This window comes from Dermacentor variabilis, chromosome 6 (assembly GCF_050947875.1).
Source record: "Dermacentor variabilis isolate Ectoservices chromosome 6, ASM5094787v1, whole genome shotgun sequence".
Lineage (NCBI taxonomy): Eukaryota > Metazoa > Arthropoda > Arachnida > Ixodida > Ixodidae > Dermacentor > Dermacentor variabilis.
Genome location: NC_134573.1, coordinates 98,650,717 through 98,668,781, shown reverse-complemented (window position 1 = coordinate 98,668,781; position 18,065 = coordinate 98,650,717). Strand labels below are relative to the sequence as shown.

The following is an 18,065-nucleotide window of genomic DNA, read 5'->3' as shown; positions in this document are numbered from 1 at the left end:
TGACCACGTATTGCAGTTGCGTGCTTGTTCGGCTACATAATATGGAGACGGCCAAGGCAGCAGTTTCCTTTCTTTGGGAGTTGCTATCACTTCTGAATGCTTGTCAAATGACAAAACCTTTTACTACTGTATTAAACTGCCTCCTTAATTATCGAAAGATAATGATGAATAAGGAGGAATGTGCGATTTACGTACTTCGCTAGGAAGGTTCAGAAATAAAGAATCTTAAATTCGGGCAGTTTTTCACCAGACTAATAAAAAGATCAAAAATAGAGTAAAAAAAATGAACAACGGAAAAGTTGTAAAAAGGAATTTGGGTTTTGGGAAGCACAAAGCCGCTTTTGGGTGCCATTTCTAAAGCTCTCTGTTTCATGCTATTTGGTGGAACAATCTATCTTTTATTTTTCCCACGCTTCGCTATTGAGCAGAACGATACCATGTAACCGTTATTGCCATAATTCGCCACTAGGCATGGCAGATAAGCAGACAAGATAAATACTAAAAAATTCATAGATGGATTCACAAGAAGTGGGCTTCGATCATGGTAAAAGCCGTAGTGCATACCCTGGTCCCATTCCGGGACTCCTGTTATTGATGCTGCATGGGCTTCCATTTGATGAAGGGCGATAACTCCGCGAAATGAATTATTTAATTGGTCACACATTGTCACAGGTATGCTCGCCTCCTGTGAGCCAGTCACACAAGCCGTGGTTGTTTAAGTGAAAAAAAAATAGATACGAATTCGGTAAAACAAAGACCAGCAATCTGACAGTATGACAATTGATTTAGGTACAGACGTCACAATGTGGACAACTTGTCGAATGCCTTGATTTCAATGAAAAATTGTTTTCCTGAGCCATATTCTTGAATGCTAAGTTGACGAGCCTGGATTGGTGAAATAATACGGATTAAGATTATTTTAACGGCGGTCACAAATTCTATTTTTACCTAATGGTAACTACAAAAATTTTGCGAATCAATAATAATTTCAAACAACCACAGCTATATAAATACAAAATGAAGCTGAGGACTTTTCTCTTATCATTATTATTCACAAAGCTAAATAATCACATCCAGACATTTAACTTTCGCATCCTAGTGTTTATAAATACCGATAACTATTGTTTATTTGCGTTGATAATCGAATATTTGTTGTTCTTTCGCAAGGTTATCAAAGAATGCATTACTTTATTTGGCAGAGGAGGTACTGGGATGAGCGATCACGGGTTTCATTATTCTGAAGAATACGGGGAGATGACGTAACAGCAGGCATAATTTATTTTAAACAAAACCTCAGAGCGGCAGCATGGGCACTGCCAAAAAACTTAAAGAATTAGTCAAGCTGCGATGGAATATAAAGACTTGAAGTTCCAGGTCCTTATGTGATAATATTGATGTGGAATAGCAATAGATAAAGGGCACCATTGTGGGGCTGCACTGAAGACCATAAAGAACACAAAGTGCTGTCTATAGTTTGCTCATATCCATTAGGGTAGCTCTTGCACTAACGATGTAACTACATTTCGTAAATAGATTTCTATCTGAGTTCTACGTAAGTGTGTTGGTGGAAGTGTGCGTGTTCTCCACGGAACTTCGCCGTGGTCGCAACGCCAACTAACTTTTATTAGGTCGGGGTGACGGAGCAACGTTGACCTCTTGTGGCCCACTTGCGTTCACTACATTCCTCATGTTTCCCATTCTCGTGATACTGGCGTATTCGCCAGCATGGGCGGTGCCGACGTCTACACATGACTTGAACTTATAGAAATGGTCAGCGCGAAGAAAAGGTGGTTACCCGATGGTTATAGAACCTTTCTTACAACAGCGGGTATACTAGACGGGCATGATTGAGGCGCATAGAAGAAATAACTTGTTAGTATTTTTAGAATGAGAAGCTTTTAGACCATTTCCGCCGCACGTTTTGCCGAGAGTACACTCTGAAAGCTCATTCTGGCTACGTGTGTGCCCCCACTAAGCCTTATGTCTCTTGCATTCCGATGTTTTCATTCTTTATCGCAAAGCTGACCAGCCCATGTCCGTGGACGATAAGGTTCAACATGTTCTAAGGGGTATTGCTGACAATGCGGTCAATTTTCTTTTATACAATAGTGCTGCCACCATTGACACCATAATTTCAAAAAGGCGATGCCAGGAACAATCAAAAAGCCGCCAACTGTCCGAGCACTTCACGCACCTTGCCAACACGGATGTGACGTCGTCTTGCGACAAGCGTGCAAATCAGCCTTCTCAATGGACAGTCTACCTGCATTGTTAGTCATGTGGTCAAAACGGCGTTTCGAGCGCCCACCGCCTCTAAACCTGATAGCACAGCGATTGTCCTTGAAAAACCTGAGAAGTTCAGTCCACTTTTGGCCCCGTGTCGGTGGTCAGTCCCACTATGCCCCTATTGTTGCACCTCTTCTCGCGTACTATTTGTCTATTCTTCGTAATCCGACTGAAAGGCACTTCCCGGGGACGAGGCGACATGCTTCCATTGCATAGACATTGGAAACACCACTCTGCAACTGCAAAAACTCTTCACCTTCTCAGCACCAAATGCCCGTACTGCCGCCTTCTGCTGTCCCTCCTGGCCTTCTTCCTTCAGCTTTTCTACGCTAAATGCGTGTCCAGGTCTTGCGGAGCGCGCGGGAAGTTGCCAGTGCGGCCAGTCCCATTCTTCATCCTATCTTTATTCTGGTTCACCTCCGTCCCGCTGCGCTTTTCCTCTGACCAATTCGCACCATCCCTGACCTGAAAATTATACAGTTCACTTTAGGGGGACGGAACTGCATTATGTAACTTGCACGCACACCTTCTCTTGAGCTTCACTACGAAGCGGGCATCTTGGATGCTCATGCAGAGCCCCTGGGATGTTTATTCAAAGGTGTCCGGCAAGCGCGTTGACCTAGGCTATGGCGCATAGGTCTATTTGGAATGCTGCCCTTCGTCTTCGGCAGAATTTTTATGCGCCTACACTGAACAAATTTGTACGAGTCACCATTGGCGGGGTAGGCGTTATTGTTGGCATGTGGCCTGCCGCAGTCGTCGATATACAAAATGCCGTCTGTTTCACAGTGATAGAGCATTGGCCACAAGAACATCCTGCTTTTCCATCCACCCATTCTGCTGTGATCGAGTGTTTCGCCACCTATCTTCGCCTTGCTTTGCTTCTTCAGGCTTTCCCAAGGGACAAACCTTACGGTGCGCATATAGTTCAATTTTTCCAGCATGGTAATCGGCGGCCGGTGAACCCCGTGTGACCGCGGATACTTCAAGCCGGCAACACCAGGATGGCCGAAAATGTGCCCCTTGTATAGTTCGGCGCGCGGATCGCGGTGATCTGCTGTCGCCACAGCGTATGCGCGGAAATGCAGGGTAAGCGACTGCTTTTAATGTGTAAGTATTCTTTGGCGAGTACCCCACCAAAATCTGTCCGATATATGACGCCCTATATATCCAAAATAAATGCGTAATTGGTCAAGTTACAAGATCTAATCGTTAAAATAGCGTAAAACTTAAATTATGCGATTTACGTGCGAAAACCATTTTCTGATTATGAGGCACACCACAGTGGAAGACTCCGGAAATTTTCACCACCTGGGGTTCTATAACGTGAACCTAAATCTAAGTACGCGGCTGTTTTCGCATTTCGCCCCCATCGAAATGCGGCCGCCGTGGCCGGGATTCGATCCCGCGACCTCGTGCTCAGCAGCCCAACACCATAGCCACTGAACAAACACGGCGGGTAATAGTGTAACAGTAGATAATTGGGTAGCGTTAGAATAAAAATTTTTAAAATTGCGTTACGCCGCCGTCCGCGCATCAAGCTCGTAACGAAAAAGTAAAATAAAGAAGCTAATGCATGTAATCGGTATAACAGTGTACTAGTAGATTATTGATAGTGTTACAAAAGAAAACAAAAAAAACGTGGCGTTGCCGTCGCAGCATCAAGGTCGTAACCAAAAAAATAAAATAAAATGAAGGGAAAAAACAAAGCTGTGGTGCGGAAAAACAAACGTTGTGACGGCGTTTTAGCTCAGTTGATACACTATATCTGCAAAATAAATGCAGAATAGGTCAAGGTAACCCGTGTAATTGCTATAATAATGTAATAGTAAATGATTTGCAGCTATGAGCAGGCATGAACAGGCTAGCTAAATAATTGAGCAAAAGCTAAGGAGCAGCCGAGCCAAACAATGCTTGCGCATTACTGGACAATTCTCAGAATTCCTCTAGCATTTATCGCTTTGCGAGGACGCGCACTCATGATATTTTTTACGGTGTCACCAAATTTCAGACTCGCATAGTGCCAGTCAGCCCCGATAGCGCGCAATGCGCGCTTGTATAGCAGCTCCGGCATGAAATGAGGACATGCTTTATTCCCGCGCTTAACACGTCAAAGCACGCTGAGCGTTGCCGGTCATACTCGCTGTACCATGACGCTATACTGTACATCCTCAGCTTTTTGCCTGCGTAGCGCAGCTGCATCATGTATGACGGGTGTACGTGCTATGTCGGGCTATGTACGCGCCATTAGAGCCACTTAAGTTGCATTCATTTTATTCGCCGGCCACCTGATGGCTTGGCACATGTCAATTTGTTCTGCCCAGCAGTACCTCAGACTGCGTGGTTACCCCAATTCCTGAATTTTTTTATCTTCTTTTGTGTTGTCATCTTTTCTACCCTTACCCAACTGCCTGTGCAGTGTAGCCAACCGGACACATCATCTGATTAACCTCTCTGCCTTTCACCTCTTGTTTTCGCGCCTTCATTCACGCATCGTGCATGACTGTGGTGTTACTGTTTCGCACACTGGCCTGACAAATCAATGGCAGCCGCACCTATACTTTTCGTGTTAATTTTCAGCTAAGCGCGCATACAAAAGGGATCTCATTGGCCCATATTTGCACTCTGCAGAGGCACCAAGGCTAAGCCTTCTCAGTATTTGAATCATTCAGTCCAAACCATACCTATACTTCAACGCATTTTGCAGTGGCGTTATATTTCAGAACATGACTGCTACTCACATTCCACTTTTCAATAACAAATCCTTTCACATTGGCAGATCGGTACATCTGGTAATTTGTCTATGTAAAGTACTTGTATGAAAGGATGGCGAAATATATCTGTGCTCGTAGGCATGACGGCTGCAAAGATGATTTAGTGAAGTTACCCTCTCTGGCCCGAGCAACGCCGCAAAATTTCGCGACCATGCTTCCATGCACAATACTAACTGGCTTGCATTCTAACCCCTATCCGACATTGTCGGTGCCTCGGCTGAGCGGTTTGGTTAAACATTGCCATACCCGCCGCGGTGGTGTAGTAGGTTTGGCGTGGTGCTGCTAAGTCCGAGGGCGTGGGATCAAATCCTGGCCGCGGTGGCCGGTAGCGCGATGGGGTGAAATGCAAAAACGCGATGCCTACCGTGCAATGTGCACGGTGAGGAACCTCAAGTGGTGGATGTTATTCCGGAGTCTCTCCGCCCCCCACCCCTACGCTGTGCCCCTTATGATATCGTGGTTTCGGAATTGAAAACCTCACAATTTATCTAAATATTTAACCTTGCTTGTTGAGGTCGCCTTACTATCGGTGTCCAGATACTGTGGCCTTTCGAATCCAACCAAACATTTAACCACAAGCCTGGAGCATGTGTGCGATTCGGTCTTAAGAGGTGCATTACTTGGAAAGGCTTAGTATAGCATCTTGGCCGAGTTGGTTCATATCCGGGAACGAAAACAAAAGCGCGAAAGAAGCCAGGGCGGGACGAGTGCACAGGACAAGCGCCAGCCCTGCACACTCTTCTTCTCGTTGTTCCTATCCCGCTTGTATTTTCTTTCCACCTGAAGAGGCAAACATTACCTGCGAGAGAACTCGCACTCCTCTTGTGGAGGCTACATAAAAGATATGAGCCAACTATGTTTTTAGATATTCATTTTAGCACACGTGTTCCTACTGAAATATTCAAACCTAACAATAGTGCGGCCATGTGTACTTAGCAGAAATCATAAAGCTAGCACACATGTTGGCGTAACGTAGCACGCAAGGCTACTGCTGCTGGATCGAAGGAACAGAACCATGGAGTCTACCAGGTGTCTCACAACGCTGGTGTGATGCGCGCTGCCGGTCGTCTTACAGGCGTCGCAAGTTGATGATGCAGGAGACGGATCTGGGCAGGAAGCCACCAGCGTTTTTAGCTCGCAGTGAAATATCAGGTAACATTACCTTGAAGTTTTCTGCTCAGACCAGAGTGCCTACACACTCCTGGTGTTAGCAGCTCGAAATGTAAAATGGACACGAGACGAGAAGACTACACTACGAACGCAGCACTCGTGGTGTCGTCTTCTCGTCTCGTATCTCTTCTACGCTTTGCACTCTTAACACCACGATGGAAAACCAACAAGCCTAAGCTGCTCTTCTAGGGTCTACACGCTGAACGTGGCGCTCACGGTTCGTCCACTTCGCTTCATCATTTTTGCAGTCAAACATACCTCATGTCTCTGAAGAAGCTTGAATCCTGTGAGCGCCAGCCATGCATATGCTGTCAGCGGGGCCGCACGACAACGTAGGCGGCGCAGATGGCGTGAATAAGCCTTGAGAGTCTCTATAAGTTACATCATAATAAAGCCTTCACATTGAAAGCAAGGCAAAGCATTTACCGTGGCCGACGGAAAAAATTGGCTGCCGCTTAGCTCGGCTAATCCGGGATTCGCAAAGCGAAAACTTGGTTTAGCCTGGTAAATTCTTGGTTTCACTTTCTTAATCTTTGATTTAGCTGTATTTATTATGCTTAGGTATGCAATCATTGTTAAGCGAAGTATGATGGCTATGCCTAGGTCGGTGGCCAGACATGACTGTGATTAGGCTTGGGTAGATACGAATCGTTAGCCGGCGATATTAGCGGAGCGGTCAGACGCCGCTTGGCGACTACGGCTCAAAGACTCCAGCTCCCGCCACACGCTCATAGAAGACGGCCCTGCCTAACCCTCATCCATGGCCAAGCTCGCACTGATTAGGCGAGCGCGGCGTGCCCCTTAACAACGCGCGCAGCCAGTCACGTGGTCAGGCGGCGACTCGGCTACGTAGAGCGCATGCGCCAAGCCAGCAACGGCGGCGGCGAAGCTCGCCGCGACAATTCACAGGATGCGGTTCCAGGGCTACAGCGCAGCTGTGGTCAAATGAAGGTGAAAGTGCTGAAGATGACGAAACTCAGCTTGACTAGGCTAGTAAAGCTTTCGCTTTAACAAAGGTTATTACTTTAGAAGATGATCGTTTGTGTCAATTTGTAATAATTGATTTCCACTTTGTTATTTCTCGCAAATGTGACTCCCAATATATTTTACAAAAGGGTAAGTAGTGTTCCTCCCCGCAGCTTCGCCGTAGTTTTGAGTAATGTAAAAAAGACTTCGTTTCTAGGTGAAGTAGGGCGGTCGCCTTGTCCACCAGGAAGTACCGTGAAGCTTTTCGTTGGCTGAACTTGCGCACTATCTTTAGCCGAAGCGCTTTTAATTTTCCTCATTTCATATGCCAATATCAACATATAATGCAAAGAAGAATGGTGAGGCGTGCGGACACGGACACAATAGATGTGGACAACACGGACACCGGACAACACGAAACAACCTGTAAAGCTATATACTCCAGGAAGTCAAAGCAACTTCACAGCAAACGCAACGAACTTCGTAATTTCTGCTCTTTATTCATGTTTCTTATTTTTTCAGAATCATTTCATGCTTGTGGCGCTAAGAGTAAACAGCACGAAATATTTGCTGTGAGTTCCAATTGGGCTTTTTTGAAGACCATAAATAGCGTGTCAGTGAAAGTAAAATCTATCGTATTACATTTGCATTTACTCGCCGTGGTGGAGTAGTGGCTACGGCATTGCACTGCTAAGCAGCAGGGCGCGGGATCAAATCCCTGCCACCGCAGCTGCATTTCCATAGGGGCGAAATTCAAAAGCGACTGCGTACCGGACCGTCGGTCCAAGGTTAAGAACCCCAGATTGTAAAAATTTTCACGGAATCCCCCACCGTGGTAAGCCTGATAATTACATCGTGCTATTGACACGTAAAGCCTTACAATCTTTGTTTTTGGAGTCTCTTAACACCACGAGGTCAATGATTACATATGAACGTATTTGTGTGACTTTTATATTATTGATAGCTTAACAGATATGACAAATCATTCATTTATTCATATGAGAAACAATGCATTTTATCCCGTGTCATTCATTTGATTTTATTACTAAGGCTATGTATATAGGGTCCAAAAGTTATTCTTTTCGTACCTAAGACTACCCCTAGACATAAAAAAAACATATTTTAAGGTAATGTTTTCGCAAAAGAGTTCTCTGCCAATGTTATATATTTTGAAAAGCTATGAGTGCTTGGCAATTACTAATCTCTACGACCGCGGCGCTCCCTCTTAACGTTTATTGCATGCGGCCACGGCTATGTCTCACCTTCTGGTATGCAACGTCGTGCGCTGGCGAATGCTTCGGCTAAGCAACGCAATGAAACAGATACACTCGAAAGAAGGAACAAGAGAAGGGCGCTGACTTTCAACTAAATCTTATTGGTACTTGCACAAATATATAGGTGGAACAGCATCATATTTGCGCCAAACCGTAGGAAACAACAAGCCAAGAAATAGGAGTGTTCGCTATCATGCAAATCCAGTAAGTCTGCCTGCCTGCCTGCCTATCTATCTATCTATCTATCTATCTATCTATCTATCTATCTATCTATCTATCTATCTATCTATCTATCTATCTATCTATCTATCTATCTATCTATCTATCTATCTATCTATCTATTAATTAATTAAACAATTCGTTAATCCTATTACGAAAGCACAGCAGCGCATCTTGTCTTCCAGCTAGGGCGACTGGGTATGTGGTCGTTTCATAACCCTCATTCCAGCTTTGTCATAAGATTCTCGTCACGACTTCGTCACCACGCCTATACTCCTAAAAAAGTAGCACCTCTTTGGGGTTTATCCTGTGTCACAACAATATTAATCGGCCTTGCTTGGGTTTCCTTTCTTAAAAACCCAGCATTTGCTACTTTCCTGTTGAGAATGCTGTGTCAAGTTGATAACGCGCAAGCCGTTCGTGACTAGAAAGTACCAATCTCGCAGCATTAAAGAAAGAAAAGTGCCGGCAACACAGGTTACGATTATCGTTATGGGAAGAAATCAAAACCAACTTTTAAGAGTGTACTACGCCAACAAAGTGGGTTATGTTCTCTAATACACACCTGCGCGTCTCGTGTGTGCACGTTCTTATGCGTGTTGTTTTTGCGCTGCTTTCAACTTATTTGATCAAGCTCATACAACTAAGCGAGCGTTGCACACTGTCAACGCTGGACTAGTCTTGGGTTACCGAAGTGTGCATCGTTGCACACTTCTGCGATTAATTTGTCCAGTAGTTTAGTCCACGAGGCACGTGCTCGCGGTTGTGATACTATCGCAATCGTTACATCGTCATCATTACAGCTTTGTCATTCGACTCGCGTCGTGCCATCGCCATCACGTCATAGTCATAGTAGAGTCGTCGTGCATTTGTTGTCATACTGTCACTGTAATTCCGCTATGGTATTCATCGTCGTCATTCTAGCTTCTTCACCAGACTCTCTTCAAGCTGTCGTCGTCACGCTATCGTCGTCACACAATTCTCTACACACTATTTTCTTCACACTATTGTCCTTATGCTCATGGTTGACATGCAGTCGTGGTTATTCCAGCTTTGTGATTTGACTTCCGTTTTGTCGTAGTCGTCGCGCCCTCTATGCCTTCCCAGTGCTTTAGGTGGTCGTATCGCTACGGCCACTATTTATGCAGTCATGGTCGTGATGCCAACGTAGTTTCAACGTCCTCATTTCATCTTCATCGTATGACTCTCGTCATGCCGTCCTTTTTTGTTCATGCTTAAGCAACTACCGCAGCGTTGCGCACTTGCAACGCTTGGCTAGCGCTGGTCTTTCGAAGTGTGCAGCGTTGCACTCTTCTGCAATTCATTTGGCTTGTAGCTTGGGCCACGAGGCACGTGCTCGCGGTTGTGATAACATCGTAGTCGTTGCATCGTTCGCATTTAATTTTTGTCGTCTGAACCTCGTCATGCCGTCGTCTTCACGACGTCGTCATTATGCAGTCTCCATACATTCGTTGTCATAACGTCATCGTGATGAGGTTGTGGTCATTCCACTGTACTCATGCAACTCTCGCCATGCCATCGCCATTACACAATCGTTGTCAACGCGACAGTGTCCTACACTTGTCATCAATTATTCATTGTCATGCCGACACCGTGACGCGGTCACGCTTATTTGATCGTCATGATAACTTCGTCCTACGACTCCCGTGGTGCCATCGTTGCCTTACAGTTGTCCTCAAGGTATCGTCGCCACGCTGCCGTTTGACCATCCTCATCAATCGATGCATGGAAACTCATTTCTGCACGACGTGTTCGTTATACTTCCTACGCCGTTCCACTGATGACATTTCGTCTCCGATAAATATCGTACTCATGCTGTCATCATTTATTCGGCATTATGCGACCGTTATCGTGCCATCGTCGTCATTTCGTCGTCGTGAGACAGCCGCTCTCACGAACCCACTGCCGTACGATTGCCCTCATTCCGTCATGGCTGTGCCATCATCGTCATTCTAGCTTTGCCATTTGGTTGTAGTCATACCTAGGTCACGCGACTATGGTCGTACACTCGTCGTCATCTTATTGTCTTCATGCCGGTGTCATCGCGCTGTCCTCTTTAAACCACCGTTATCATTTAGGAATCGTCCTCTCGTTGTCGTCACGCCGCCTTCGTCATACTGCCTTTGGCTATCCATCAACGTGAATCCGTATTCTTTTTCCAACGTCCGCTCTGAATCGTCGTCATACAATCATGGGCACGTCACCAGGCTCATTGCCTACTTTGGCAAGCGAGCGCCACATCAACATGGGCCGATAAGGAAGACAGCGTACGTCGTATGTAGTCTAAGCAAGGAAAGTCTTGGAATGAACATTACAGATAATAAAGAAACGTGAATTCAGTAATACGGTGTGTCGCTACAGTGCTTGTGTGCTAATCGCATTACGATGATAGTCATTGTGAGATGGGTTTTGTCGTAATTAATTTTAAGAGCGCCCTTATGCTCGGATAAACGTTTGTTCAGGCATCTGCCCGTCTGTCCTATGTATGCTCCCCCCTGATTACAAAGGCTAGGAACACATGAGCCCTGTTGCACACCTGACAAATTGTTTGGCATCCTACCCCCACAGCCGCTACATGAATTAGTTGCAACATTTTCCGCTTTTCACTGTGCCGCACTGCACTGCGGTCGAAAACACAATGCCAATGCCATAGAAAGCAGACAACTCGTTCGCACCACGCGAGAATGTATGAGCATTTGGGATGACTGCTGCCTTTTAAGATGTAGATTAGAGCTCACCAGGTCATGCTGCCCCATCGTTATCCAGTTTTACAACTTTCTTGCAGGCGAACACACCATTATCTTCCCATTGTCCTTCCTGTGGGCCTAAACTCATTGGCTGACCAGTAAAGCTTTCACTGAATGATTGAACCCATTATCCCATTTTTAAACACCCTGAGAACATCTACGACCTTGTAATTGAATTTGCATTTTTGCAAAAGTATCAAGCAATAATTCATGTAGGGGTACACCGTGAGAGCCAAATCACTTAGGTTGCACTCAGTAGAGCCAGACAAATACTGCTCAAAATTATCACTACTTTGGACCTCATGCACATCCCAGACTTCTGCACTTTGTAGTGAAGCGCATGAACATGCATGTTAGATCTCCATCACTTGCCGCCGTTGCGAGAGGCTCGAGTTGTGTTACTGTCCATCTCCTGGCTCATCCACACGTGGCATCAAACTCCCATTATAACTAGTAGAGTTGCTGAATATCATTCAAGAATACAATTACCAAGCTCCGAAGCTGCAATCTACCCTAGGCGGTATTAGTGGCTTGCATATGTTTTCATGCGATGCGCCAGCAAGATTCTGTTTCCTTCAGCGGCACAATCAATCAGGACATCGATAACTGGCTACGTTCGTACGAATTGGTTAGCCGACAGAAGACGGATGAGAGCATAAGACTGGAGAGCATTATTTTCTACCGGACAGATGCTGCGAACCTGTGAAACCGCATGGCTTGCCATCTGGAAGCTTCGAGCATAGCAATGTCCTCGCGTAGGAGAGCAGCCGGCCGCGGAGAATTTTACGAGCTATACAAAATTAACTCTTAGAAAGCCAACACCTTCGACCCTTGTGACAAAGCTGGAATTCGAAGATGAAGTAAACAATTCTGATAGGGGAAGACAAACACTCCACACTTTTGTAGAAACGCAAGCTCATCATTCTCTTGTGTGCATTCTCCTGAGCACCCTCATGCTCGGATAAACGTTTGTTCAGGCATCTGCCTGTCTGTCCTATGTATGCTCGACCCTCAATACAAAGGCTTGAAACACATGATTCCTGTTGCAGACCTAACAAATTGTTTGACATTCTGGCCCCCCAGCCGCTACATGAATTAGTTGCATCATTTTGCGCTTTTCACTGTGCCGCACTGCGCTACGATCAGCCGGCCGCGGAGAGCAGCCGGCCGCGGATAATTTTACGAGCTACACAAAATTAACTCTTATAAAGCCAACACCGTCGACCCTTGTGACAAAGGTGGAATTTGAAGATGAAGTAAACAATTCTGATAGGGGACGACCAACACTCCACACTTTTGTATCAACGCAAGCTCATCATTCTCTTGTGTACATTCTCCTGAGCACCCTCATGCTCGAATAAACGTTTGTTCGGGCATCTGCCTGTCTGTACTATGTATGCTCGACCCTCAATACAAAGGCTTGAAACACATGATCCCTGTTGCACACCTGACAAATAGTTTGACATCCTGCCCTACCCCCCCCCCCCCCCCGCCGCTACATGAATTAGTTGCATCATTATCCGCTTTTCACTGGGCCGCACTGCACTGCGGTCAGCCGGCCGCGGAGAATTTTACGAGCTATACAAAATTAACTCTTTGAAAGCCAACACCGTCGACCCTTGTGACAAAGCTGGAATTTGAAGATGAAGTAAACAATTCTGATAGGGGACGACCAACACTCCACACTTTTGTATCAACGCAAGCTCATCATTCTCTTGTGTACATTCTCCTGAGCACCCTCATGCTCGAATAAACGTTTGTTCGGGCATCTGCCTGTCTGTACTATGTATGCTCGACCCTCAATACAAAGGCTTGAAACACATGATCCCTGTTGCACACCTGACAAATAGTTTGACATCCTGCCCTACCCCCCCCCCCCCCCCCCCCCCCGCCGCTACATGAATTAGTTGCATCATTATCCGCTTTTCACTGTGCCGCACTGCACTGCGGTCAGCCGGCCGCGGAGAATTTTACGAGCTACACAAAATTAACTCTTATAAAGCCAACACCGTCGACCCTTGTGACAAAGGTGGAATTTGAAGATGAAGTAAACAATTCTGATAGGGGACGACCAACACTCCACACTTTTGTATCAACGCAAGCTCATCATTCTCTTGTGTACATTCTCCTGAGCACCCTCATGCTCGAATAAACGTTTGTTCGGGCATCTGCCTGTCTGTCCTATGTATGCTCGACCCTCAATACAAAGGCTTGGAACACATGATCCCTGTTGCACACCTGACAAATTGTTTGACATCCTGCCCCCCCAGCCGCTAGATGAATTAGTTGCGTCATTTTCCGCTTTTCACTCTGCCGCACTGCACTGTGGTCAGCCGGCAGCGGAGAGCAGCCGGCCGCGGAGAATCTTACGAGCTATACAAAATTGACTCTTATAAAGCCAACACCGTCGACCCTTGTGACAAAGGTGGAATTTGAAGATGAAGTAAACAATTCTGATAGGGGACGACCAACACTCCACACTTTTGTATCAACGCAAGCTCATCATTCTCTTGTGTACATTCTCCTGAGCACCCTCATGCTCGAATAAACGTTTGTTCGGGCATCTGCCTGTCTGTCCTATGTATGCTCGACCCTCAATACAAAGGCTTGGAACACATGATCCCTGTTGCACACCTGACAAATTGTTTGACATCCTGCCCCCCCAGCCGCTAGATGAATTAGTTGCGTCATTTTCCGCTTTTCACTCTGCCGCACTGCACTGTGGTCAGCCGGCAGCGGAGAGCAGCCGGCCGCGGAGAATCTTACGAGCTATACAAAATTGACTCTTATAAAGCCAACACCGTCGACCCTTATGACAAAGCTGGAATTTGAAGATGAAGTAAACAATTCTGATAGGGGACGGTAAACACTCCGCACTTTTGTATAAACGCAAGCTCATCATTCTGTTGTGTACATTCTCTTGGAACACTCCACACTCCACACTTTGTATAAACGCAAGCTCATCACTCTCTTGTGTAATATACTTCTTAGCACAGTGAAAAAAACTTGAAACGCAGTGTACAATAAAACAGGTATATAACGTTAATGGAGAAGGACACTGGATTTTGCTGCTTTAGACATTCCACTAACACATTTGAACAAGACAAAAGGCGAAGATCCTTCGCTTCCAAAGAGGCTAAGAGCTAGTGCAGGATGCTGGAAGCATATTGCTAAGTTCCGCTCTTTTAGACTGAATATCGGAAGGATTACCAGTAGCACATACGAAGTAACTCAAGTTGACATAAAGAAATCTTCATAGAAGATGGGGCACATACCAAGCGGCACATACCTACTGACCCTAGTTGGCGTCAAAGAGGCTGCTTGAAGTGCGCACGACCCCAGTGGCGATAAACGGGTTCACTTAAGAGAGGCACATGCCCACGAGTCGGATACGCAGTGACGCAAGTTCGTCCAAGGGTTAAAAATGCGTGAACAACTAAGGCTACTGCCGTAGGAACTTTGTCTGTTTGTCTGTGATGCGCGACACTATGTACTCTATAGGTAAAGTTGGGTCATATGTGGGTATATATGAAGATGGCTCGCGACCACGTATGAGAACTGAGATCGATGACTATTACTATATATAGTAAGTACTAAAGAAGTATGAAGAGTACTTCACGTTAGTGAAATATTAATAACAATATTTAGATGCAATTAAAGGCCTAAATAAGACTCCTCAAGACTAATAGAGCGTATGTAAGCATAATGAAGAAAAGGTAAATAATAACAACATTCAATAACTAATTAGCCAAATCAATGTCAATTAAATTTATAGTAATGAAGGATATTCAGGATAATTAAGGTGAGTCTGTTATTACGCATTATCTCGATTGATTAACATTGTAATAATTAACACTAATTAAAACAAAGTAAGGCTGATTGAGATGACATAATAATACTTTTGAATGAACAACATTTAAATGATTAGGACCAATCTGGAATACTTAAGGATAACTAAGATGACGTGATATCTGTATAATTATACTGCGTTAATTAAGCACAATAAATATTAAGAGGATTGAATAATATTTATTCGTTTACCATTACTTAACCCTAAGTTATAATAATCACGATTGCAATATTATCGCCCAATAAGATTAATTCTGCTATGTTCACCCATTAGGTTTTTGCAACAAGTTATCGCAATACTTGCCGCACATTGCAGCATCCTTGACACAGTGAGTCGCCGTGTGCATACCTCGGCCACTCTATTATTCACTGAATGAGTGCAACATCAGAGACGCGAAATAAACTTTGCTCATTATCTCACATGGCACACTAGGGAATTTCTGCAGTAGCCTTATCGAAGCCGGTTCGCGCAGCAATATAGCTTTATGCTTCACTCGTGGTACCATGCACTAACTGCGGGCGTCGGTCGGGGAAAGTTAGAGACAGACATAGATAGATAGACACACCACCTGTGTCGTGTGCCCCTTTTCTGTGTCCCGTTCTTGCGCTGTTGGCTGAACTACGTGTTCATACCAAGAAGGCGGGCTAGCCACTATTCTGAAGCTCACTTTCTTGGCACGTCAAAGGGAATCAGCTACCTATATGCAATACTAGAAATATTGTGATTTAAAGGCTGTGACGCCATACTCCAAAGCGAACAAAAAGGAGCTCCAGGGGTGCTCAATCGCCCACTATTACAAGCGAAAGTTTTAGCCAGTAGCTTTGCACAGAATTCTACATATTACGCTCTGCTTAAATTCGTAAGCTCTACCATCATGCTTGATAGGCTAAGAATGGTACCTGCAACAACTGGATTGTTTGGTGAATTGCTTTGTTCTTCCTCGTATCCCCTCTTTATTTTTCTGTCCCGTCACCCTTCCCTCCACGCAGAAAAGCCAACGAGAACTTCATCTGCTTAATGTTCATGCCTATTCACCATTTGTCCTTTTCGTCCACAACACGTGGTCATAATATGAAACAGTGTGCAGAAAATGTGTATCTTTGCAACACTTAAGAAAAGCAGGTGTAGTAAAATTATGTTTTAATGTTAACGTAATGGATTTCTTTCATCATGAAACATGAACTGTCATACTAACTATGTGTTAGAATGCGGATATATGTTGCTCGCTATGACGTTGCTACGATGTCATTCGTATGTTTATGGTGTGTTCGCGCATAGCAACAACACACTTAGGCATTCAGGCGCCATCTGCAGCAAGGTACACTAAGTGGGTCATGTTATATTTTGCCAATATTAGTAGTGTAACAATGAGACTATACCAACTCAAGTTACCTCTTACCTACAATAATTTTATTATATACCTGCACCAAAGTGATAGAATAAAGAAATGTCTCGGTATTTAAGGTAACCTTGTATAAATGTGGTATATATCAACTATTAACCTGCCCAAGGACAAAAAGTAATATGCAATATTTTCTGCCCTCTAAATAAAAGTTATTAACGTGTCATCAAGCTGGCCATCGCATCCTAATAAATTACTTCATGCGCGTTAATTTGGCAGGAAAACAGGGGAGTTGAGGTATAAATGTATAATGAGCAACTAGGGCCGCTTAAATTATGTTTGTTCCCTGCCTACATCGAAAATTAATGAGGAAATATCTTTTGCTTAACTGTTCTTTGCCAATTAAGAACTTTACCAGTAGTGTAGCGTGCCTCAAATGTAGTAGGATTGCATATACGCAGATGTTTATCGTCACCAGCGTGTTTTCCGATGTAAGGGCATTAGTGGCGTCTATCTTGCCTTTGTTTAGTCAAAATTATTCGCATTTTTATCTTTGTAGGCGAATCAAGTTTGTGCTCTACAAATCACTCATTGTGACCCGTACTTTTTAGCTCTTCATATGAGATGTAACAATAGCAGTTGACGGTCTATGGATATGAATTGATTCCCTTAGAAAAAGAAAAATATAAATACGAAACCCGCATTGCCAATCAAGCTGTGATTTTCATTTCTTCTTCGAGAAACGATAGTCAATACAATGTGAACCTCCCGCCTTTTTACAGAAAAAAGTAATCACTGAAAGACAAGCCGTTTGTTACTGACAAATTCTTTTTTAAACACCTTAGAAGGGAATGTAGTCAAAGACTGGTATACAAATGTAGTTTCTTTTACTTACTTGTTTCCAGCACTAAAATATCGATTAAATTCATAGTCGGTGCGATTAAGATACAGCTTTTTCGTATAGATACATGATTCGCTTTCATTGCTGTATGTGCGCTTCAGCAACCAAACAGGATCAGATGTGTTAAGTGCCTGTAAAAGAAATAAAACTGTATTTCCTTCAAGTCCATGATAGGTTCTTAGCACAAGTGGAATAGAAAGAAAGAAGAACCAGCGAACCAGAATCTTACTACAGAAAAACCACTAGGAAAGCCAGGAGTACATTTTAGAAATTTGGCGTTATTTTTTAAGGCACAAAAGTAATTATAGGAGCATAACTTGGATTTCATAGTAAAACAGGTGATGAGGGCGTAATTAATTTTATAGCACTTTTACTCAGCAGCAAGTTGTAGTTGCGACGTTCCGTTGAGGAATGTGCGCGAAAATCATTAAAAGCAATAGTAACATTCTTGCCCTCAATGAGGATCCTAAAGAATAGAGCTTGTGCTGTGAAATTAAATGTAAAAGAGAAATGCC

General features: G+C 44.4%; 1 protein-coding gene across 2 annotated transcripts in view; it reads right to left on the bottom strand.

Annotated features, from left to right (window-relative positions):
• The window catches only part of LOC142584284 (uncharacterized), a 76,528-nt gene that overhangs the window by 19,122 nt on the left and 39,341 nt on the right, over window positions 1–18,065 (bottom strand). Inside the window, exon 2 of one of the 2 annotated variants that reach the window (XM_075694423.1) lies at window positions 17,545–17,681. In XM_075694423.1, the coding sequence (XP_075550538.1) occupies window positions 17,545–17,681 (137 nt within the window). The remainder of the gene's footprint in view (window positions 1–17,544; window positions 17,682–18,065) is intronic. The other variant, XM_075694422.1, reaches the window with a different exon arrangement.